The sequence below is a fragment of the Protopterus annectens genome, chromosome 7.part0 (genome assembly GCF_019279795.1).
Source record: "Protopterus annectens isolate FY-2018-M chromosome 7.part0, PAN1.0, whole genome shotgun sequence".
NCBI classification, from domain to species: Eukaryota; Metazoa; Chordata; order Ceratodontiformes; family Protopteridae; genus Protopterus; species Protopterus annectens.
In genome coordinates, this window is record NC_056739.1 from 809,643,587 (window position 1) to 809,661,985 (window position 18,399).

Genomic DNA, 18,399 nt, shown 5'->3' on the forward strand with positions numbered 1-18,399 from the left:
CCGGAGCTTCTTGGGACAGCGACTGTTTCGATGCCGGAGCCGATACATCCTTCGGCTCCGTCGTCCTCGGCTCCGATCTCCTCCTTGAGACCTTCCTTGGAGGGATCCGGTCGTCGGGTTTCCACTGTCGGCTCCGAGGGGGCTAGTGGCATCGGACCCTTGTCCGACCCCGCTCTCCCTCTCGGGGCTTCGGCTTTGGTAAGCTCAGCGCCGACATCGGCCTCGGAGCCTTCTCTCTCTTTGGAGCCGACCATTCCTGTCTCTTCGGAGCGGGTATGTTCTGGCCTCCCGGGGAGAGGAGCCTTTGAGGTGATGAGGAGTGTCCTGGCCTCTGAGCCCGGTCAACGGTCCATCCCTCTAGCTCCTCCCTCATCAGTGCCTGCAGATGCCTCTTGCCAGCCTCTTGCTCTCAGGCCCAGGGATCCATCGCCCCAGGTTTCCCCACTGGGAATTTCCTCCTCTTCCGAGGTTTCTCCTGACCCTGCAGGGGAACCCCCTCGGAAGAGGACGGTAAGAGGAAACACACAGACTCCCTGAGTCTACTACATCTGATACCGACTTAGATGAGTCGGAGGGTTCCCCACGGTCCCCTCTGAGGATGTCTCCTTTTCAGACATCCTTGAGCTCCTCAAACAGAGGGGAATTGGCCCTCCATTGACCCCTCCGAGGATGAGTCGGTATACCTGGAGGCTTTGGATCCCGACCCTCCACCTCCTGGGTGTCTCCGCCTTCGACCCACTTATGCAGGTAGTGGCTCGGAAGGCGTGAAGCTCCAGATTCTGTGGAACCTGTCCCCAGAAGACCATCCAAGTTCATTACGGCCCGTTGGATAAACAGTTCCTTTCCAAAGGTGTCTCTGTGGATGCTATGGTGGTGGCGGCCACTAAGAAGGAACTGGCGGATCCTTCAGTACCTGTCCATCCTCCTAACAAGGATTCTAGGACCATGGACAGGTATGGAAAGCGGATGTTTTCTTCAGCGACCTTTGCTATGCGTTCGCTGAATTACCTTTGTCACTTCACCAGGCTTCAACGAGATATTCTCAAGGAACTGGGTGAAGTAGTCCAGGATCCTTCTGCTGCTGGGGCTCAGGAAAAGATTGCCTCACAGCTTGCTATCCTGAATTCCATATCTAACTCCTCCATGCGGCTCATATCTTATGCAGCCGATGGAGCGAGCAGGGCCGCAGGCACAGGAGTTGCTCTTAGACGCCAAGCCTGGATGCGGCTGTGTAATTTTGTGGACCCCTTTAAGGCGTCCTTCACTAATACCCCCTTTGATGGTTCGGCTTTGTTCGGACCTCAAGTGAAGGATACCTTGACCAGGTGTGAGCAGGACGGTAAAACTCTTTCTGCCGTTGGAGTCCAATTTTCCGCTCCTTCTAGACCATATCCCAAGGGTCAGAAAGGGGGGAAGATGTGGTTCCGTAAAGCCCAAGGAGCTACACCGGACACACGTGGTCAGTTTACCCCCAGAGGCAGAGGGGGTAACAATAATAGACGCCGCCCTAGAGGCAGGGGGGGGTCCTCAGAACCAGGGCAACAGGGAGTCTCTTCCTGAGAAGCCTTTTCAGCATCCCTGAGGTGTTTCCCGACTGTCCACCCTTGGAGGCAGTCGGGGGAAGGATTTCACTGTACCCAGTAGCCTGGCAATCCCTATCCCAAGAGAAGTGGGTACAGTCGATTATATCCGAGGGTTACAAGATCCCCTTCGTAAGGTTTCCCGTACCTCCACAATCCCTTCCAGACATCTCACCCGGTCAAAGGGATTTGGCAAAACAGGAGGTTTCAAAACTCCTAGAAAAAGCCGTCCAGACAGTACCGGCAGACCAAGTAGGATCCGGCGTCTACTCAAGATTCTTTTTGGTCCCCAAAAGGACGGGAGATTGGAGACCAATATTAGACCTGAGCAATCTGAACAGATTTGTCAAAAAGGCAAGATTCCGGATGGTCACGCTTCAGTCCATTCTGCCTTTTCTGGGCAAGGACAACTGGATGTGCTCTATAGACCTTCAGGATGCGTACTATCACATAAAGATTCACAGGCGCTCCAGGAGGTTTCTCCGCTTTCGGCTAGGGACCAGTCATTACCAATTCAGAGCCCTGCCCTTTGGCCTCACTTCAGCCCCCAGAGTGTTTACCAAATGCATGGCAGTGGTCACAGCTCACCTGAGACGTCTAGGATTCCAGGTGTTTCCTTATTTGGACGACTGGCTCCTCTCCGCCACCACCAAGTGTCAGCTTCTTCAGTCTAGAGACTACACCCTTCAGCTTTGCAAGAATCTGGGAATTTCAGTAAATTTCATAAAATCTTCTCTGCTGCCTTGCCAATCTATCACCTTTATAGGCGCAGAGTTAAATACCGTCAAAATGTTAGCCAGACTAACAGATCAAAGAATTCTGGACATCCAAAAATTTGTTCGGCTTCTGTTACAAAGCAACAAGATCAAAGCCAGGTTTGTCCTGAAAGTTCTAGGCCTAATGGCTGCGCCATTGTTCTTTACCACTGGCTCGCTTTCACATGCGTCTCCTGCAGTGGATGCTATTCACGCAGTGGTCGTATCACAATCTTCCGATGAGACACGAAATCTTAGTAACACAGTCGTGCAGGGCTCATCTGGGCTGGTGGATATCTTCCCCTCTTCTTCATCAGGGCCGACCCTTTGTTCCCCTCCTCCAGTTGCCACAGTCACCACGGATGCCTCTCTGATCGGGTGGGGGCATTATCAGGGCAGGATGGTCCACGGGACGTGGCAACCCATAGAATACCATCTGCACATAAATGTCCTGGAGATGAGAGCAGTGCTTTTAACGTTGCAAGCCCTCGACGACTTTCTTCCCACGGGATTATTGCAGTACAGACGGACAACATGTCCGTGGTCTGGTACATCAACAAACAGGGCGGAACCAGGTCCTATCCGTTATGTCGAAGCTCTCAGACTTTGGCAATGGGCGATCTCTTCTCAGCGGTTTCTGATAGCAACGCACATCCCCGGCAGGTCCAACCTATTGGCGGACAGGCTAAGCAGATCTATTCTGATGCCTCACGGTGGTCTCTCAATCAATCTGTAGTGGATCAGATTTTTCTGAAGTGGGGCACTCCTTGTTGCGATCTTTTGCTACCCTCAAAACAACAAGTGCCCAGACTATTTCACTCTATTTCCCTTCCAGGCCAACCCCTGAGAGACTCTCTAACCCAGGATTGGCCTCGGGACTTCTTTATGCTTTTCCTCCTTTTCCATTGATTCCACAAGTCATTCAGAAAGCCACCGTTTGAGAGCCAAATTGATCCTCATTGCTCCTTTTGGCCTCGACAGATTTGGTTTCCGTCTCTGCATCGTCACCTTCTGGTGCAGCCCTGGCATCTGGACCCAGTTCGGATCTTTTGATCCACCAGTCGGGTCAGCAGCACCGGGCCATTCATTCTCTCAACCTCACTGCTTGGTTGCTCCACTTCCTTCCCTAGCCAGGCTACCAATGATTTCTGACTCAGTCAGAGACATTTTAGTGTCTTCTTTGAAGTCGTCCACTAGGACTATTTATGCTAGCAAGTGGCGGCGGTTTTCGATTTGGGCAAACTCCAGAAATATTGATCCTTTTACTGCTCCCTACATTCTGTTTTAGATTTCCTAGCGGAGGTTTTTCATTCGGGATCCTCGTCATCTACAGTCAAAGTACAACTGGCTGCCATTTCCAAGTATCATGTTGGCTTGCATGACAATAACATCATGTCTCATAGATTATGCAAGGCCTTTGTGAGAGGAGTTTTCCTCCTAAAACCACCTATAAAGCATCCTCCTCCGCAATGGGATCTAAACTTAATGTTAGCAACCTTGATACTACCTCCTTCAGAACCGTCTGCTTCATGTTCTTTGAAGTTATTGACGTGGAAAACTATATTTTACTGCTGTCACTTCTGCTAGAAGGGTTTCCGAGATTCAGGCTCTCTGTATTCGTTCACCTTATTTGGTTTTACATAAGGACAGGGTATCGTTAAGAACTAACCCTTCCTTTCTCCCCAAGGTTGTATCTCAAACCAATATTAACCAATCTATAGATTTACCAGTCTTTTCCTAACTATTCTGACAGAGCTGAACAGAAATTGCATTTTTGGATGTCCATCGTCAGCTCAGGTACTACTTGCATAGGACTAAACAAATTAGAAAATCGGACCAATTGTTTGTCTCTTATGCAGAAAACAGGTTAGGTCTTCCAGTTTCTAAAGTGACCTTATCCAGATGGTTGACTTCCACCATTTCCTATGTGTACTCTCTCAGAGGCAAACAACTACCTTCTTAGCCAAAAGCACACTCGACCAGGAGTCTATCCACTTCTGCAGCTTTTCAGGATAGACTTCCCATTGATACCATTTGTGCAGCAGCTACTTGGGCCACGCCTCATACCTTTGTTTCTCATTACAAGTTGGATTTGGCCTCCAGAGATAGGGCCAGTTTTGGTTCCACAGTTCTCAAGAGTCTGTTCCATTGAGCCACCGGGATACAGGTGCTAGGGACGCGGTCCCATCCAGCAAGAATGAAGGCGAGATTGACAACTTAACATTTAGAAGTTATGTACCTACCATAACGTTCCATGTTAGTTGTCTTCTCTCGCCTTCTTTCTTGCGTCCCTCCCTCCTTCCCCCTGGCCTGGACAGATCTTGAAGAGTTCCTACTAGTTTGTTTCCTCTGGATCTTTGTTATGAGGACTTCTTTTAGGAAACTTTGTTCCTAATTTGGTTAGGATAACCTTTAGCAGGGTAAGTTAGCTGCCAAACGAGATCTGAGGTAGTTCCGCCTTGCATCATGGGATATAGGGTTGCCTCGAGCTCGTAAAAGGAGTTCTCGAGCTAAAGCAAGTGCCGAGTCGGAGCCGAGGATCGGCTCCGAACCCATCCAGCAAGAAAGAAGGCGAGAGAAGACAACTAACATGGAACGTTATGGTAGGTACATAACTTCTAATTTTTGCTCACTATTATTTCTGCTAGATGTATTTCTGAACTTCAAGCTTTATGTAGCAAGAGTCTATACTTGATTTTTCATAGAGATAGAGTGTCTCTGAGAACTAATCACGTCATTTCTGCCTAAAGTGATCTCTGAAATGTCCATTAATCAAGCCATTGAATTGCCAGTTTTATTTCCCAATCATTCAAACAGAGGAGAATATTGCCTACATACCCTATATATTCACAGGCAAATCCATTTTTACTTAAACAGGACTAAACCCTTTCGTAAATCTGACCAGTTATTTTTGGCCTTTTCTGGACCTAGATTAGGATCTGCTGTTGCTAAGGTCACATTAGCTAGATGGTTGAAGGACTGTGTGACCTTTATGAAAGCTCATTCAACAAGGTCGGTGGCAACTTCTGCTGCCTTCCATGCCAGAGCTTCTTTACATGACATCTGTGCAGCTGCAACTTGGGCTACGCCTCATACCTTCATCAATCATTACAAATTGGATTTGGCCTCCAGGGGAAGAGCATCTTTCGGTTCTATGGTGCTCAAGAATGTCCTTCTATGAGAGCCTCCCAGGAACAGAGGTAGCTGGGGACTCTGTCCCATGAGTAAGGAATGAACAAGGATTAACAATATCAGATAAAGAAGTTATGTCTTACCATAATGTTCCATCTGTATTGCTGATCCTCGTTCAGTCATTACGACCCTCCCTCCTTCCCCCTTCTGTGGTTTCTAGTGGATCGCACCATCCGATTCTCTTAGGTTATTTGACCAGAGGTAGCCTCTACCTTCTTTGACTTGCAAACTCAATCTGAGGTAACAGAGAGAGGGGGATTGTGGGTAAGAGTTTAGCTCGAGAGTTTGAAGCTGATGCGAGCTTGGAAAATGGCCGGCTCGGTTCCGAGCTCGGAACCGATACCCATGCGTAATGACTGAGTGAGGATCAACAATACAGATGGAACTTTATGGTAAGACATAACTTCTTTTTCCTTTGGTTCCACTGTTCTGAAGAGTTTATTCCCTTGAGCCACCCGAGAAAGAAGGTGCTGGGGACGCTGTCCCAACCGTCAAGAATGAAGGCGAGATGGGACAACATAACACAAAGAAGTTATGTACTCACCATAACATTCCATGTTTGTTGACCATAATCTCGCCTTCATTCTTGCATCCCACCCGCCTTCTCCCTACCTGGAGGATCGAGAGGAAAGTTTTCTGGAACTGGTCATGAGTTTTCTGATTCCCTTCTCGCTTTATGACCCATGGGCTAAAGAATAGTATGTCTACCTTATGTTTTTGATAAATAATACTCTTTAGTATTTGTAAACAAGATCTGGGGAACTCTCGCCAGACATCATGGGATAGGGTATAGCCTGCAGCCAGTGGAAGCTCTCGAGCTTTAGTATTAGGCTGAGTCTGAACTGATACTCGGTTCCAAACCCAACCATCAAGAATGAAGCCAAGATTATGGACAACAAACATGGAACATTATGGCGAGTACATAACTTCTTTTTTACAATATAAATACCAGAGTTTCAGTTCACAGGAAATATAAAAACAATAAAAATAACACAGTTGGAAAGATTAAGACAGATACAGAAAAACAATATTTAACTAGTCTTGCTATATTTTCTCAGCTAACTGAAGAAGTACTGTTCCCTAGTTAAGTTACTTACAAAAGCAGGGCAAGATAAAGTGGATGAGTGTCTTGTGTCAGTTCCAACAACAGACTGCTAAGTGCCACTATCACATCTCTCCCTAATATCTAAAATAATTTCATTGTTGGCTATAGAGTGACATCCACATCTGGTTAACTAATTATGTTGTTCCCACCCTACCCCCCTGACTGGAAGCTGAAACAGGATCTATCATAGATGTGCCACAATACACATCTAGGGCTTTCTTAAGGCATCTGGAGGCTATAAAACAATTCCAGTACTTTCATCCTTCCTGGAGAGACTAACCAGTCATTCTCTGGCACCCCAAGGTAGCAATTATTTCACCTTTAAGGACAATAATAGCCCAGTCCTTTCCCAGATATTGTGTCTCTGGCTGCATTCAGGCCTGTGAGATAAAATCTTTATGGCCTAAACCAAGCCATTTAATTTCTGGCTATTTTTCTTAAGGTAAGCTGAGCTGAGCTTAACCCCTTCCTTTCCAGAGTCCTCTGTCAACATAAACAAATTTTATCAGTTACAACTGTACCGTCTGATATAAATGTATATTTCTTTGCTGTCCAACAGGACCCACTGTTGATACATTTTTCACACAAGCAGCTTGGCAAATACATTTTTATCACAAGCATCTGTGCAAATCAGTTTGATATACAAGTGACATAAAATTCTTTACAAAATTCCAGCTAGCTATGCTGGCATATGTTACACAAGCATTGCCCTACTCTTTGTGGCATAACTAGCACTACCTCACATCATCACAATTGGATACAAAAGGTTTGTACTTAACATGACATTAGATCCATGCTGTCTTCTGTCTGTCTCAACATTCCCACCCTCTGTTTTTATTCCAAACTGTCAATCTTTCATTCTTTCTAATAGACTGCACTGGACCTTCCATGTGGCTTTTTTTGTTACAATCTTGTCTGGTTGCCCTATGTGGTTAGTTTCTTGTATTGGTAGTATCCTGATCATATTTTGATATGATGGTGATACATTGGGGAACAAAGTCAATCTGAAGACTGTTGTTGATGGTACATTACAGCAAAGTGGAAGAGCTTGAGCCTTGTAGCTGAAGTCAGAGTTACTGCCCTCTGATCCAATCAGATATGATAACTGTTCTGTTGAGATGGACAGAAAAAGACACAAAGATCTAGCATTATGGTAAGCAGATAACTTTTGTCTCTCTCTTCTTTTGAAAATGGCCAGGGGGCAATCACCAATAACTTCTTCACAGGATAGACTACTCGCACAAGATAAAGGCTGTCTGGTTCACCCTGTCCTTTGAGGTCTTCAGCTCACAGTCTGGATGATAAGAGTTCTAATAACTTTTGACCATGTCTTGTCTGAGGAAACAGTAGGTGGTACTAAATGAGGCTAAGAAACCTGCAACTAGGAAATCATATTGGCTAAGTGGAAAAGATTATTTAGTGGGTGCTAAGGAATGAATCGAGATCCTTTTATAATTGCTACAATTTACTTTTTGAACAATACAGTTTCATGTTTTTCAATGTGTTTCCTAGGGTAGATAAGAAATGTGATGGTAATTTTAAAAGGAAGTGTAAAAAAATACTAATGATATCGCACAGTACAAGAGTAAAGTAGCATACATGGAACTTAAAGTGAATAATTTCTCTATGTACAACTATAATGAGAATTTGTGTGATAATGATACTCACTTAGGAGAAATGGATAGTAGAAGTTATAGAAGGGAGGGTGATATCAGGTATCCACTGGATGCTGGACAACAGGAGGAACATTTTCAGGATTTTCCACCCCTTCAGATATCAGAGAAAATAATGAATGGACAAGTAGTTAGAAGGGATACTGGGCCGAACAGTGTGTTCCCAAAGGAGTATTATCAATCCTCAGAGAACAGAAGAAAAAGGAATAGTAACAGAGGGTGCAGGGACAGAAGCAGAATGATGGTTTGAATGACAGAATAGAGTACAGACATGGAGAGAGTCTGTTAACAAGAACTGATATTAATATTTTTAACTGTAGTCACTTAACTATTTCTGAAGAATATTTTACATTATTAGAAAAGGGTTTTCAATTTATTCCATCTAGGCAGTCAGATCTTGCAGACACAATTCTGGAATTTAAATCATATGCTAGGAAATTAAATTTAGCACTATTCTTTGGTAAGACAAAAGTAGAATCCAGTGAGAGAATAAAAGTGAGTAGATTTGGGAGAAAGAGTGTATTTAACCCTCCTTTACATCCTATACTGGTAGCATTTGAAAACATGGTCGTTGAAGATATATTTGAGTTATATGAGAATAACAATAAAAGGAAAAACTTCAGTCTTAGTACGAAAGAGTCTGATATATTGAGGTTTTTGATGATGGATAGATTGATTAGAATCATGAAACCAGTGGGGGAGTACTGATTTGTGATAATATAAATTATATTAGTACTATGTCTAACGTTTTACATAATATTGAATTCTACACTATTATTTCAAGAAATGAAGTTAATTTAGCATATAGACAAATAGATTTTTATTTAGAAGAATTATATACAGGTGATAAGGTAACTCTGGATGTTTATATATTTTTTAAAGTAGATAATCTGCACATTCCTATGATGTTTGGGATTCCCAAAATCCATAAGGATTTGTGTCTGCTGGTGGTTCTAAGACCCGCTCTTTAGGTATTTATGTAGGTAAAATATTAAAACCTGTTTATGATCAAAAGACTCACCTACTAAATGATTTGTGGGATTTCTTCTGGAGCCTGACCTTTAGGACCCCACAGTAGGCTTCTTAGCCACTGAAGTTGAAGTAGTACATGTTTTCAATTCTGTCCCAACAGAAGAAGGAATTTCTTTTTAGATACATTGATTGAATGTGATTTTTAACAGCAGATTATATTAGGATTTTACTGGAGTTTGCTGATATTGTGTAAAAAACAATTTTATTTATTTTGAAGGAGAGATATTTAGACAATAAAAGAGGTGGCAGTGGGGGCTGCTAATGCCCCCCATATATGCTAATGCTGTACTTCTGGCTTTGGAAAAAGAGTGAGTTTTTACTCTAATTAATTTTAACTTTATTAAGCTGTACCTGAGATTTTCAGATGTTATTTTAGCTTATGGACAAGGGTATTGAATTTACTGATTTTCTACTTAGGTCCATTTCTTTTTTTAAATTTGCATATACTTTTAATAGAAATACTGTCAATTATTTGGATGTCCTAGTGGAACAAAGTAGAGAAGGAATTAAACTAGAATTTTTAGGAAAACAACTTTTAATAATTCCTATCTGTATTATACTAGTTTGCACCCATTTTTGTTCAAGAAAAATCTCTTTAAGAGTCCAATGTATTAGAGGGCCAAGATGACATTTTGATTTAGTGACTTGGAAGGGGAGATGATTATACTTAAGAAGATGTTTATGGAAAGGGGTTATTCAGCGAAAATTGTCCAGGAAGCTATTCAGGAGGTCAGTAATTCATAGGGTATGAAATTCAAACCATTTCTAGGAGAAGGAACAAATCAGAATATGAATCCCACAATCCGTGAGAGCAATAAATGTTTTGGAAGGGCATGTATTGTGGCCTACAATAAGTTATCTGGTGATATTAAGAACTTTCTGAAAGAGATGAAAGGGAACTAGAAATTCCTGAAATGTAGAGAGGATGTTATTAGAATAGTGGGGAATGAAACAATATTTATTAATAAAACCCTATTTAATTTAAAAAAAAATATTGGCAGAAGTGACCATGAAGAAAGAAGGAGAAACCAAAAAGGGAACTAATAGTTGCAGGGCCTGTAAACAATGTCCCTGGATATTTAACCTACACTCATCTCATCTGCGCCCACAAAATAGTACATCAACCTGAAAGAACCCCTGCCCTCCAACAGATGCTTCAGCTTTATTCTACCAGTGAACTTCTCTGATCTTCTCATAAAATGCTGCTAAACGTTTCCAAAAGCAACAATAAAGCTGGACACTCCCTCTATTCCAACTATATTTCCAAGATCTGGAGTACTGTTCCACAACATATTGTAGACAATACCAGACCACCACAGTTTAAAAGATTACCTCAAAAACAATTGGATCTGCTCTTATATCAGCCCTGGCTAATTTCACCAAGCCCCTTACTCTCTTTTCCTTGCACTAGTGAGCCCCCTCAGAACTTGCTTATCTATTATACCTGCTCTTCTCACTTTCCTCCTTCTACTACACTTCTACCTTCAAATTACCTCCTCCACTGTCTGTACTCTTTAACTGCAGTATATTTGCCTCTGCACCTACCTCCCACTATTTTCATCCTCTTCTTCCTTGCTTATCCTGCTCCACTTCTAACCTAGCCTGCTTATCTACCCACTAGGACTCTATAGTTTTTTATCAAGACCTGATATTATATCCTTGATAGTACTTTTTATGTATGTATAACTACTACTATGTCCACAATACTTTGTACTTACTACACCACCAAAACTGTAAATTTCATAACTATGTATGTTGCTACTCTTTTGCTTTTATGACTTTGGAAACTTGTTTGTAACATTGTGAATTTTGCTTGTGACAATCAAACTTTGTAACTGTGCTACGGAGCTTTTCTGTCCAGGCCTCCTCTGAAAATGGGCTTGCACCCAGTCAGACCATCCTGGTAAACAAATGCAAAATGAAAATAAATAAATCAAATAAATATTGAAAGAATGTAGTATTACTATAAGCAATGGTTTGAATTCCAAAATATGTTTTAGGTTTGGTAATTGCGGAACAAAGAGTATTATTTCTTTGCTGAAATACTTAGGGTGCAAAGGGTTTATATTGGTAAAACTGAGAGGGCATTGAGAAAAATGGGTATATGAACATAATTATGATATAGGTAGAAAGAATCCTAATAATGCCCTCTGTAGAAATACTGAACATTTTAGTAATTATAAAAAGTTTTTATTTGTTATATTTGAAATAATGCAAAGGATTCCCCGGGGGGGGGGGGGGGGTAACTGGGAGATTTTTTTTGAATGCACAGAGGAAATATGGTAAATTAGGTTGAATGCTTCCCCCTCCAGGTTTAAATGATAGTATAAGTTTGCAACCATCACTCCAGCTAAACGATATGATAAATTGAAGCATGATTTAAATGATAATATTTTTTTAATAATAGATTTGTACAGTTTATACATAACCGGGTATTTAATACTTATATCCATATTTATATTTAATACAAATTATTGGAAAGTTAATAATTGTTATTCATATGTACTCTTCATGTAATAATTTTCTTTGTCCATTTTTATAATTATAATGGTGGATTAGTTCCAATATAAAAAGGTTTTTATAAGTTAGAAAAGATATTGTATTATGGTGTATGTTTCTTTAAATTTTACACAATGTTTGTTTAATTAATAATTCATTCATTTTATTCATTAATATTAATTGGTTTTAATCATTGGTAAATGTTAGTGCAAATTGAACTTGTGGGTAAATTATGGCATTAAATGGCTTAATCTTTTGTGTACAAATATTTTTATTTTCTATTTTTATTAACATTTACTATACTGAGCATTCCAGACTTCTTCGTTTTATTTTCACTCCATTTATGTCCTTTTGCACTTTTTCCTTTTGATCCAGCTCATGAGGCTGATTTAAAGTTCTTATCGTGGAAAACAGTGTCACTCGTTGCCCTGACTTCTTCAGGAAGAGTATAAGAGTTGTAAGGTGTTATTGTGACCCAACCTTAAATCATCTTTTATAAAGATAGAGTTTCTGTTAGAAGCAACCCTTCTTTTATGCTTCCACTGGTTTCAGAGTTTATACCAAAGGACGCTGCTCCCAGTAACAATAAAGGCTGTCCTCCGTAGTAGTTCTTATAACTTTGTGTATATAATCAACCCACCGGCCAAAACGAATTATGATAAACTCACAAATAAATTACGATAAACTCACAAATAATTTATTTAACATTTAAAGTAGTGAAAAAAAGATGGATTTAGCGCTTTCATCTTCACCACAGAGACTTCATCAGAATCATCTGCTTCATGTCTAAAACACTTTTTATATCAATCCATTCATTCTAATTGGCTGGCCAATCAATGCTGAAATTTAAAAACTTGCCAAACTTTTAACCCTTCATTCCCAGTAATAAAAACATTTTGTTCGTGGGAAAACAGTTCTTTAAATGGTTTATAAATATAAATACAAATATAGAATGTTTAATACAAGTTATACAAATAAATAATATATTGTTATAAAAAGTATTATTAAAAAGATTATTAAAACAGAGTTACATCAGAAAAAATAAGGGGAAAATATATCTCACTGATTGTCAAAGGGACAGTGTACTTGGGACCCCAGTCATGGTGCCAAATGAACTTTTTGTACCATACAATACATTATGACTAAAAAGTCATATCCAAATAAAGTGCTTTAATTAGTGCATGTAAAAATCCTATACTATTATACTTTTAACTGAGTGTGGTTAAAATGTTTATATATATATATATATATATATATATATATATATATATATATATATATAAAACTAAAAAGACCAAAACATTTTTTTCTATGTTACTTATATAGAGTTGATAAGTATTAACATTCTGGGTTATGTCTCTTAGGGTCATCTGAAAGAAGTTTCAAGGCCAGACTAATAGAATGTGGTCATTTAAACCTAGACCACTACATGCATCTAGTCTAAGTTGCCAAATCATTTCTCAAAATTCTAACCTGGTCTCCCAATCACCTCCTCTTTCATTGTGTCCAACGTCTTCCAGTACCCAAAATTTGAAATCAGCTTCCTTACAAGTCAGTGTGTGTCTAAAAAAGGCATTATTTTCATTCTTTTTATTTATATCACGTAGATGCTTGTATATACGTACCCTTAGGTTACGTTCAGTTTTTCCTATGTAGTACCCCCAACGGATCTTACAGTGTGCCAAATATACAACACCTTTGGAATAACAACTATTATATGTTTTTCCTTTTATGGTCATATTTATGCTAGGAATGTTTAATTCTTTTGTTCCAGCTATAAATGGGCATTGTGCGCACCTCCCACATTTGAAGGGTACCATATTTTAAACAAGTTCCACCCTTGTGCATATTCTTTCTCATTTCCAGGATATTTTTCAAATTTTTATTCCTTCTAAAACTATATCTCAGTGATTTCTGGAACACTCCCACTCTGGTTGGTATCCTACTGAATATCTCCCAAGTGTCATCAATACATTTCTTTATCCATCCCATTCCATTGTGATATGTTAATGTCAAATATGGTAGTTGTACTATCTTTGGTTCATTGTTAACATTCCCAATTTTAGTTCCAATAGCTTCCCCACTGGTTAATAAAGGTACATACATAGTACCCCATCCTTTTATAACAAATTCCTTAATGGGCTTAATATGGATTGTCATCATGAAATACTATTCTCAAAACCATTTCACTGATTGATTAAAATAAGTAAATAATTATGAAGTCTCTTTTGTGGGATGAAAGTGCTCAATCTCTTAAAATTCTTATGGTTTTAACCATTTTGGACCCATGATGGTGTTATTTTGCTTGGTATTGTTTGTTTTTATAAAACAACACATTTTTATTGTCTTGGATGTTTTGATAGATCACTGTCGCAGTGGGGACACCCCCTCCATCCCCTTTTGTTATTTTTCCTCAGGGTTGTGGTTCCTATCTTCCCTTCTTCTCCTACTGCATTTTTCTTAGCAGGGCTCTAGCCTCTCTTTTTTCTGAGGCTTGAGACCTCTGATTTTTGGAGCTTATATGTCTGCTTTTGAAGCAGTTTACCCTCGTGTTCCAATGGTCATATAGCTGTGTGGATGATGCCCTAAAGCTTTGGGAGCTGGTAAGATGTCCAGTCCTTAGCAAGATGTATCCTGTATCATTAAAACTACTGCAATAGTGATTTATTTGAGTGTCTATTGTAAGCTTACTCAAATGTACTTCTAATAGTCTGGGAAAGTTTTGTTTGCTCTGCAGTTGTAATACCCAAAGAGTAAATTCTGAGATAAACTATCTTCTTTCAGATCTCTCATCATGGTAAGCGCCCATAATGTTCACATGTATATGTATAGGACTGCAAGAAATTAGTGCAGAGGCTGTCTTCATGTTTCAGAGGGATAAATCCCTTTCTGTTATCTGAACAGTCTGGCATTAATTAGTGACTTGGGAACAGAAGACCAGCTAATGAGAGATGGAGTGAGCAGCTGAGGCTGTCTGAGCTGTCTTTGTAGGAGTGTGGTGATGCCAGTAGACTGTACTGCTGACACTCACAGGAGGATGGATACACAACCTGCAGTATATAAGGCAATGACATATTCTGCCAAGCTGTGTTCCTACTGTAGCCTCTTTTGGTGTGTGTTTGCACTGGAGAGAACATCATAGTGAAAACGATATAACAGGTTATCTGGTATGCTGGCATACATATCTGCCAGCAAAGGAGAGATAAGACATGAATAGAAAAGACGCTAATTTCTGCCAAGAGGATAGCAGTCCCATTATTGATTATAATAAAAACCCTGATGGTCTGCTGGGGTAGGAGAGATGGAGTAGGAATATGAAAACGCTGACCAAAACTGCCATTAGTTCAAGAATGTGAGATCTATGAGTGATACAATGGATGAACAGATACAGTAGATATACTACTAGGTAAGCACTGAAACAATATATAGGTAGATTTTTTTGTTTGCTGAATGTCTGAAGGTATAAAACAACAACTCTTCAATATCTTCTTGCAACTTTCTTTCAGGCAAGTATATTGCCTGGGTGCAGTGCTCTAAGAAGGACTGTGGTAAATGGAGACGTTTACAGGATGATGAGGATCCATCTGTACTGCCTGAGGACTGGACATGTAGTAAGAGTACAGGTAACTTAATGAAATAAAAGGGTAAAGTAGCTCTCTGTATCTAGATACACCTCAGTTTATGCCACATACAGTACCAGCAATATAGTTATTTACTTCTGTAGTGCCTCATTTATGCTGTTTAAATTAGCCACATGGTGGTGTTATCACTTGCTGTAGGTGATGGTCACCGTAAATGCGACAGCCTAGCCCCATGTACAAAATGGAAAAAGGTTGAGGCAAAATAGGACATTTGTTTTGTTTTTTTATCTACTTATCTGATAAAGGTATTTAAATCAAAATGCTGTGGTTAGCCCAGTTGTGTTTATAGCATCTATTAAGTGTGTAGTATTGGAACAGTTATACATCTGTTCTGTCAGGAAATTGATTTGACACAGGTAAGTGATTACGGGATTTGCACACTACTGGTCTCCAAATTTTTAATATGTACCAAATGGGAAAAAGTGGGTTGATGCTGCTGCTGATTGTGTAATGGGTTTTATATCGCCATAATTTCCACCAAAGAATTTGTGATGAGTAGGGATCCACTCCATTGCAACCCAGTTGTTATGTAGAGAGGTGGTTGGCCTCAAAGGTGTACTGTAAATGCTTACTTTTGTCTCTGGTAGTAACCAGCCTGTCACACTCAAATAAGCTTTACACTGTACAACTGCAAATCAGAATTATAAGCCTAGGGTTCCCATGAGCTCCAAAAATCAAACAAACGGCCAGCTCACAAACATCAGCACGAAAAATCTTGATTTATTATCCACCAAGCAGAACAGCATAATAACAAAACAGACAACAAACTGGTTTCGGCAAAATTGCCTTCATCAGTGCAATAACTGACATCACTTCCTAGTTATTTAAATACCCAAAAACTGCATCTGATTGGGGATTAAAGATGCTCATTAAGCGCAGGTGAAAAAAAAGTCCTCCCATTCTAGCTATCTATTTTCTTTCTTTAGTATTTAAAATAGAATCACATCCGCAGTGGTGCAGCGGTAACATTGTTGCCTCACAGCAAGAGGTTCTCCCATTCGATTCTCGGCCGGAGTGCGGGGAGTGCCTTCTGTGTGGAGTCTGCATGTCCTCCCCGCGGTTGGGTGGGCATTCGAAAGACATGTGTAAATGGGCGTGCCTTCATTGAAGGTTGAACGTTGAGCTGGCACCTCAGGGTTCGTGAAAATCTACTGCCAATCATTAGCGGACCGGAGTTCCGCTGTGGCGACCCCTAACCAGGAAAAGCCGAAAGACAACAACAGTATGTAAAATAGAATGCCATCTTATCTTATCTTTTTTTATTATTAAGCACTATTCTGTCACTAACCACAAAATTAAATTTAGCTGTAGGATGCCTAATGGTGTGTTTGAACAAGGCACTTAAGGTACGAGCACATCTAACATCACTAAGATGTTCAGAAATATGCATTTTCAAGGGGCAGGAAGTTTGTCCAGTGTAAAATGGAGAACAAGTGCATGTGACTAAGTAAATAAGCTAGTCCAACCCACAATTCCCAAAAACACATATAAACATGAGGAGTGTTTTGAGAAGTAACTTGTTTAGTTTTGCAAATATATTTGCAAAAACTACAGCGTCCACAAGGTTGGCTCCCTAACAACACATGGCTATCCAAAGTAGTTTGTTGTAAAACTGTTCCAACTCCACTAACAATTTTGTAATGATTAAACCAGCCACCCAACCTCCTACCCCTTTTGTATGAAAAGAAGCATTTAGAAGGTGTTAAATCTCTGAAGATGTCATCAGATGATAGAATTCCCCAACGTTTCTGGACAAGATCCATAAAAATGTGTATTGCTACCTTAATTAGTGACTAATCTAAGTTGAGATGTCGCAGCTTTATGATTTGTACTTCAGTAATTCGAATCTATCAAGGCTACCAACCATTTTCATTGAATTAACCACATCACTATACTTATAACCTCTGGTACAAAACCTTTTTACCAAATCTTGTTCATATTGGGCCATCACCCGATCTGAGAAACAAATCCTGTGAAATCTCATGAAGTGAGACTTTGGTATATATTCTGAATTATGTGCTAAGGACGACAACTACTAGCATATAAAAGAGTATTAAACTGAGGGTATTTCCTGTACACTTGACTGGCCAACATGCCATCATTTTGTAATTGGATTTCGATATCTAAAAAAAGTAATTTGTGTATGATGATTGAATGTAAATTGTATACCCCATTTGTTTTCATGTAAATACTGAACAAATTCATGTGTGTATTCCAAATCTGATCGCCAAAGTAGCCAGCAGTCATTTAAGCATCAGTGCCAAATATCCATGGATTCCAAAAAGATGTTGTGGCTAGAGTCATAAATGATTTATTCTTCAATATATCCCAAGATATTTCATGCTGATGTTTGTGTATTGACAATAATCAAGATTTGTCGTGCTGATGTTTGTGGGCTGGCCATTTGTTTGATTTTTGGGATTCATATTTTTGGCCTTGCAGCCATTCTGTACTTGCGCAGACTTTTATGTTGATCTGTTTCCCATGAGTTCACCCATGTTTGACTGAACCCAATGCCTTCTATTGTAGTAATATTTTCCAGAAATTAGGGCAAATTATAATTCTGCAGTACCTATACTCTCTTCTCTCAGACTTTCCTAGAAGAACTAAAGACACAAATTATTGTTTAAAATAAGACAGCTTTTAAATTTTTGAATCTGATGTTGCCAGCTTTCATTTATTCCTCAACAGATGGGTCCTGATCTGACTCTCAGATCCAGCTCAGCCATTATTTTAGCTTGTGGCCACCAAAAATCTCTGAAGCTCCTCCCTTACCCATAATGCACCAACATGTAACATACCTCAGATCTCATTTGCCACTTTTGTGCTTGTACGTGGTCGCCTTAAGCTCTTGAGCATTTAACATTTCAGATAAGTTTATCTCCTTTTTTTTTGCTGTCTTTAACTTTTAACAGTTTTGTT

The 18,399-nt window shown here is 40.1% G+C and overlaps 1 protein-coding gene across 1 annotated transcript in view; it reads left to right on the forward strand.

Moving 5' to 3' along the window:
• Window positions 1-18,399, forward strand: part of ZCWPW1 (zinc finger CW-type and PWWP domain containing 1) — a 2,385,176-nt gene that overhangs the window by 718,980 nt on the left and 1,647,797 nt on the right. The window contains exon 6 of the mRNA XM_044076340.1: window positions 15,343-15,459. Coding sequence (XP_043932275.1) covers window positions 15,343-15,459 — 117 coding nt within the window. The remainder of the gene's footprint in view (window positions 1-15,342; window positions 15,460-18,399) is intronic.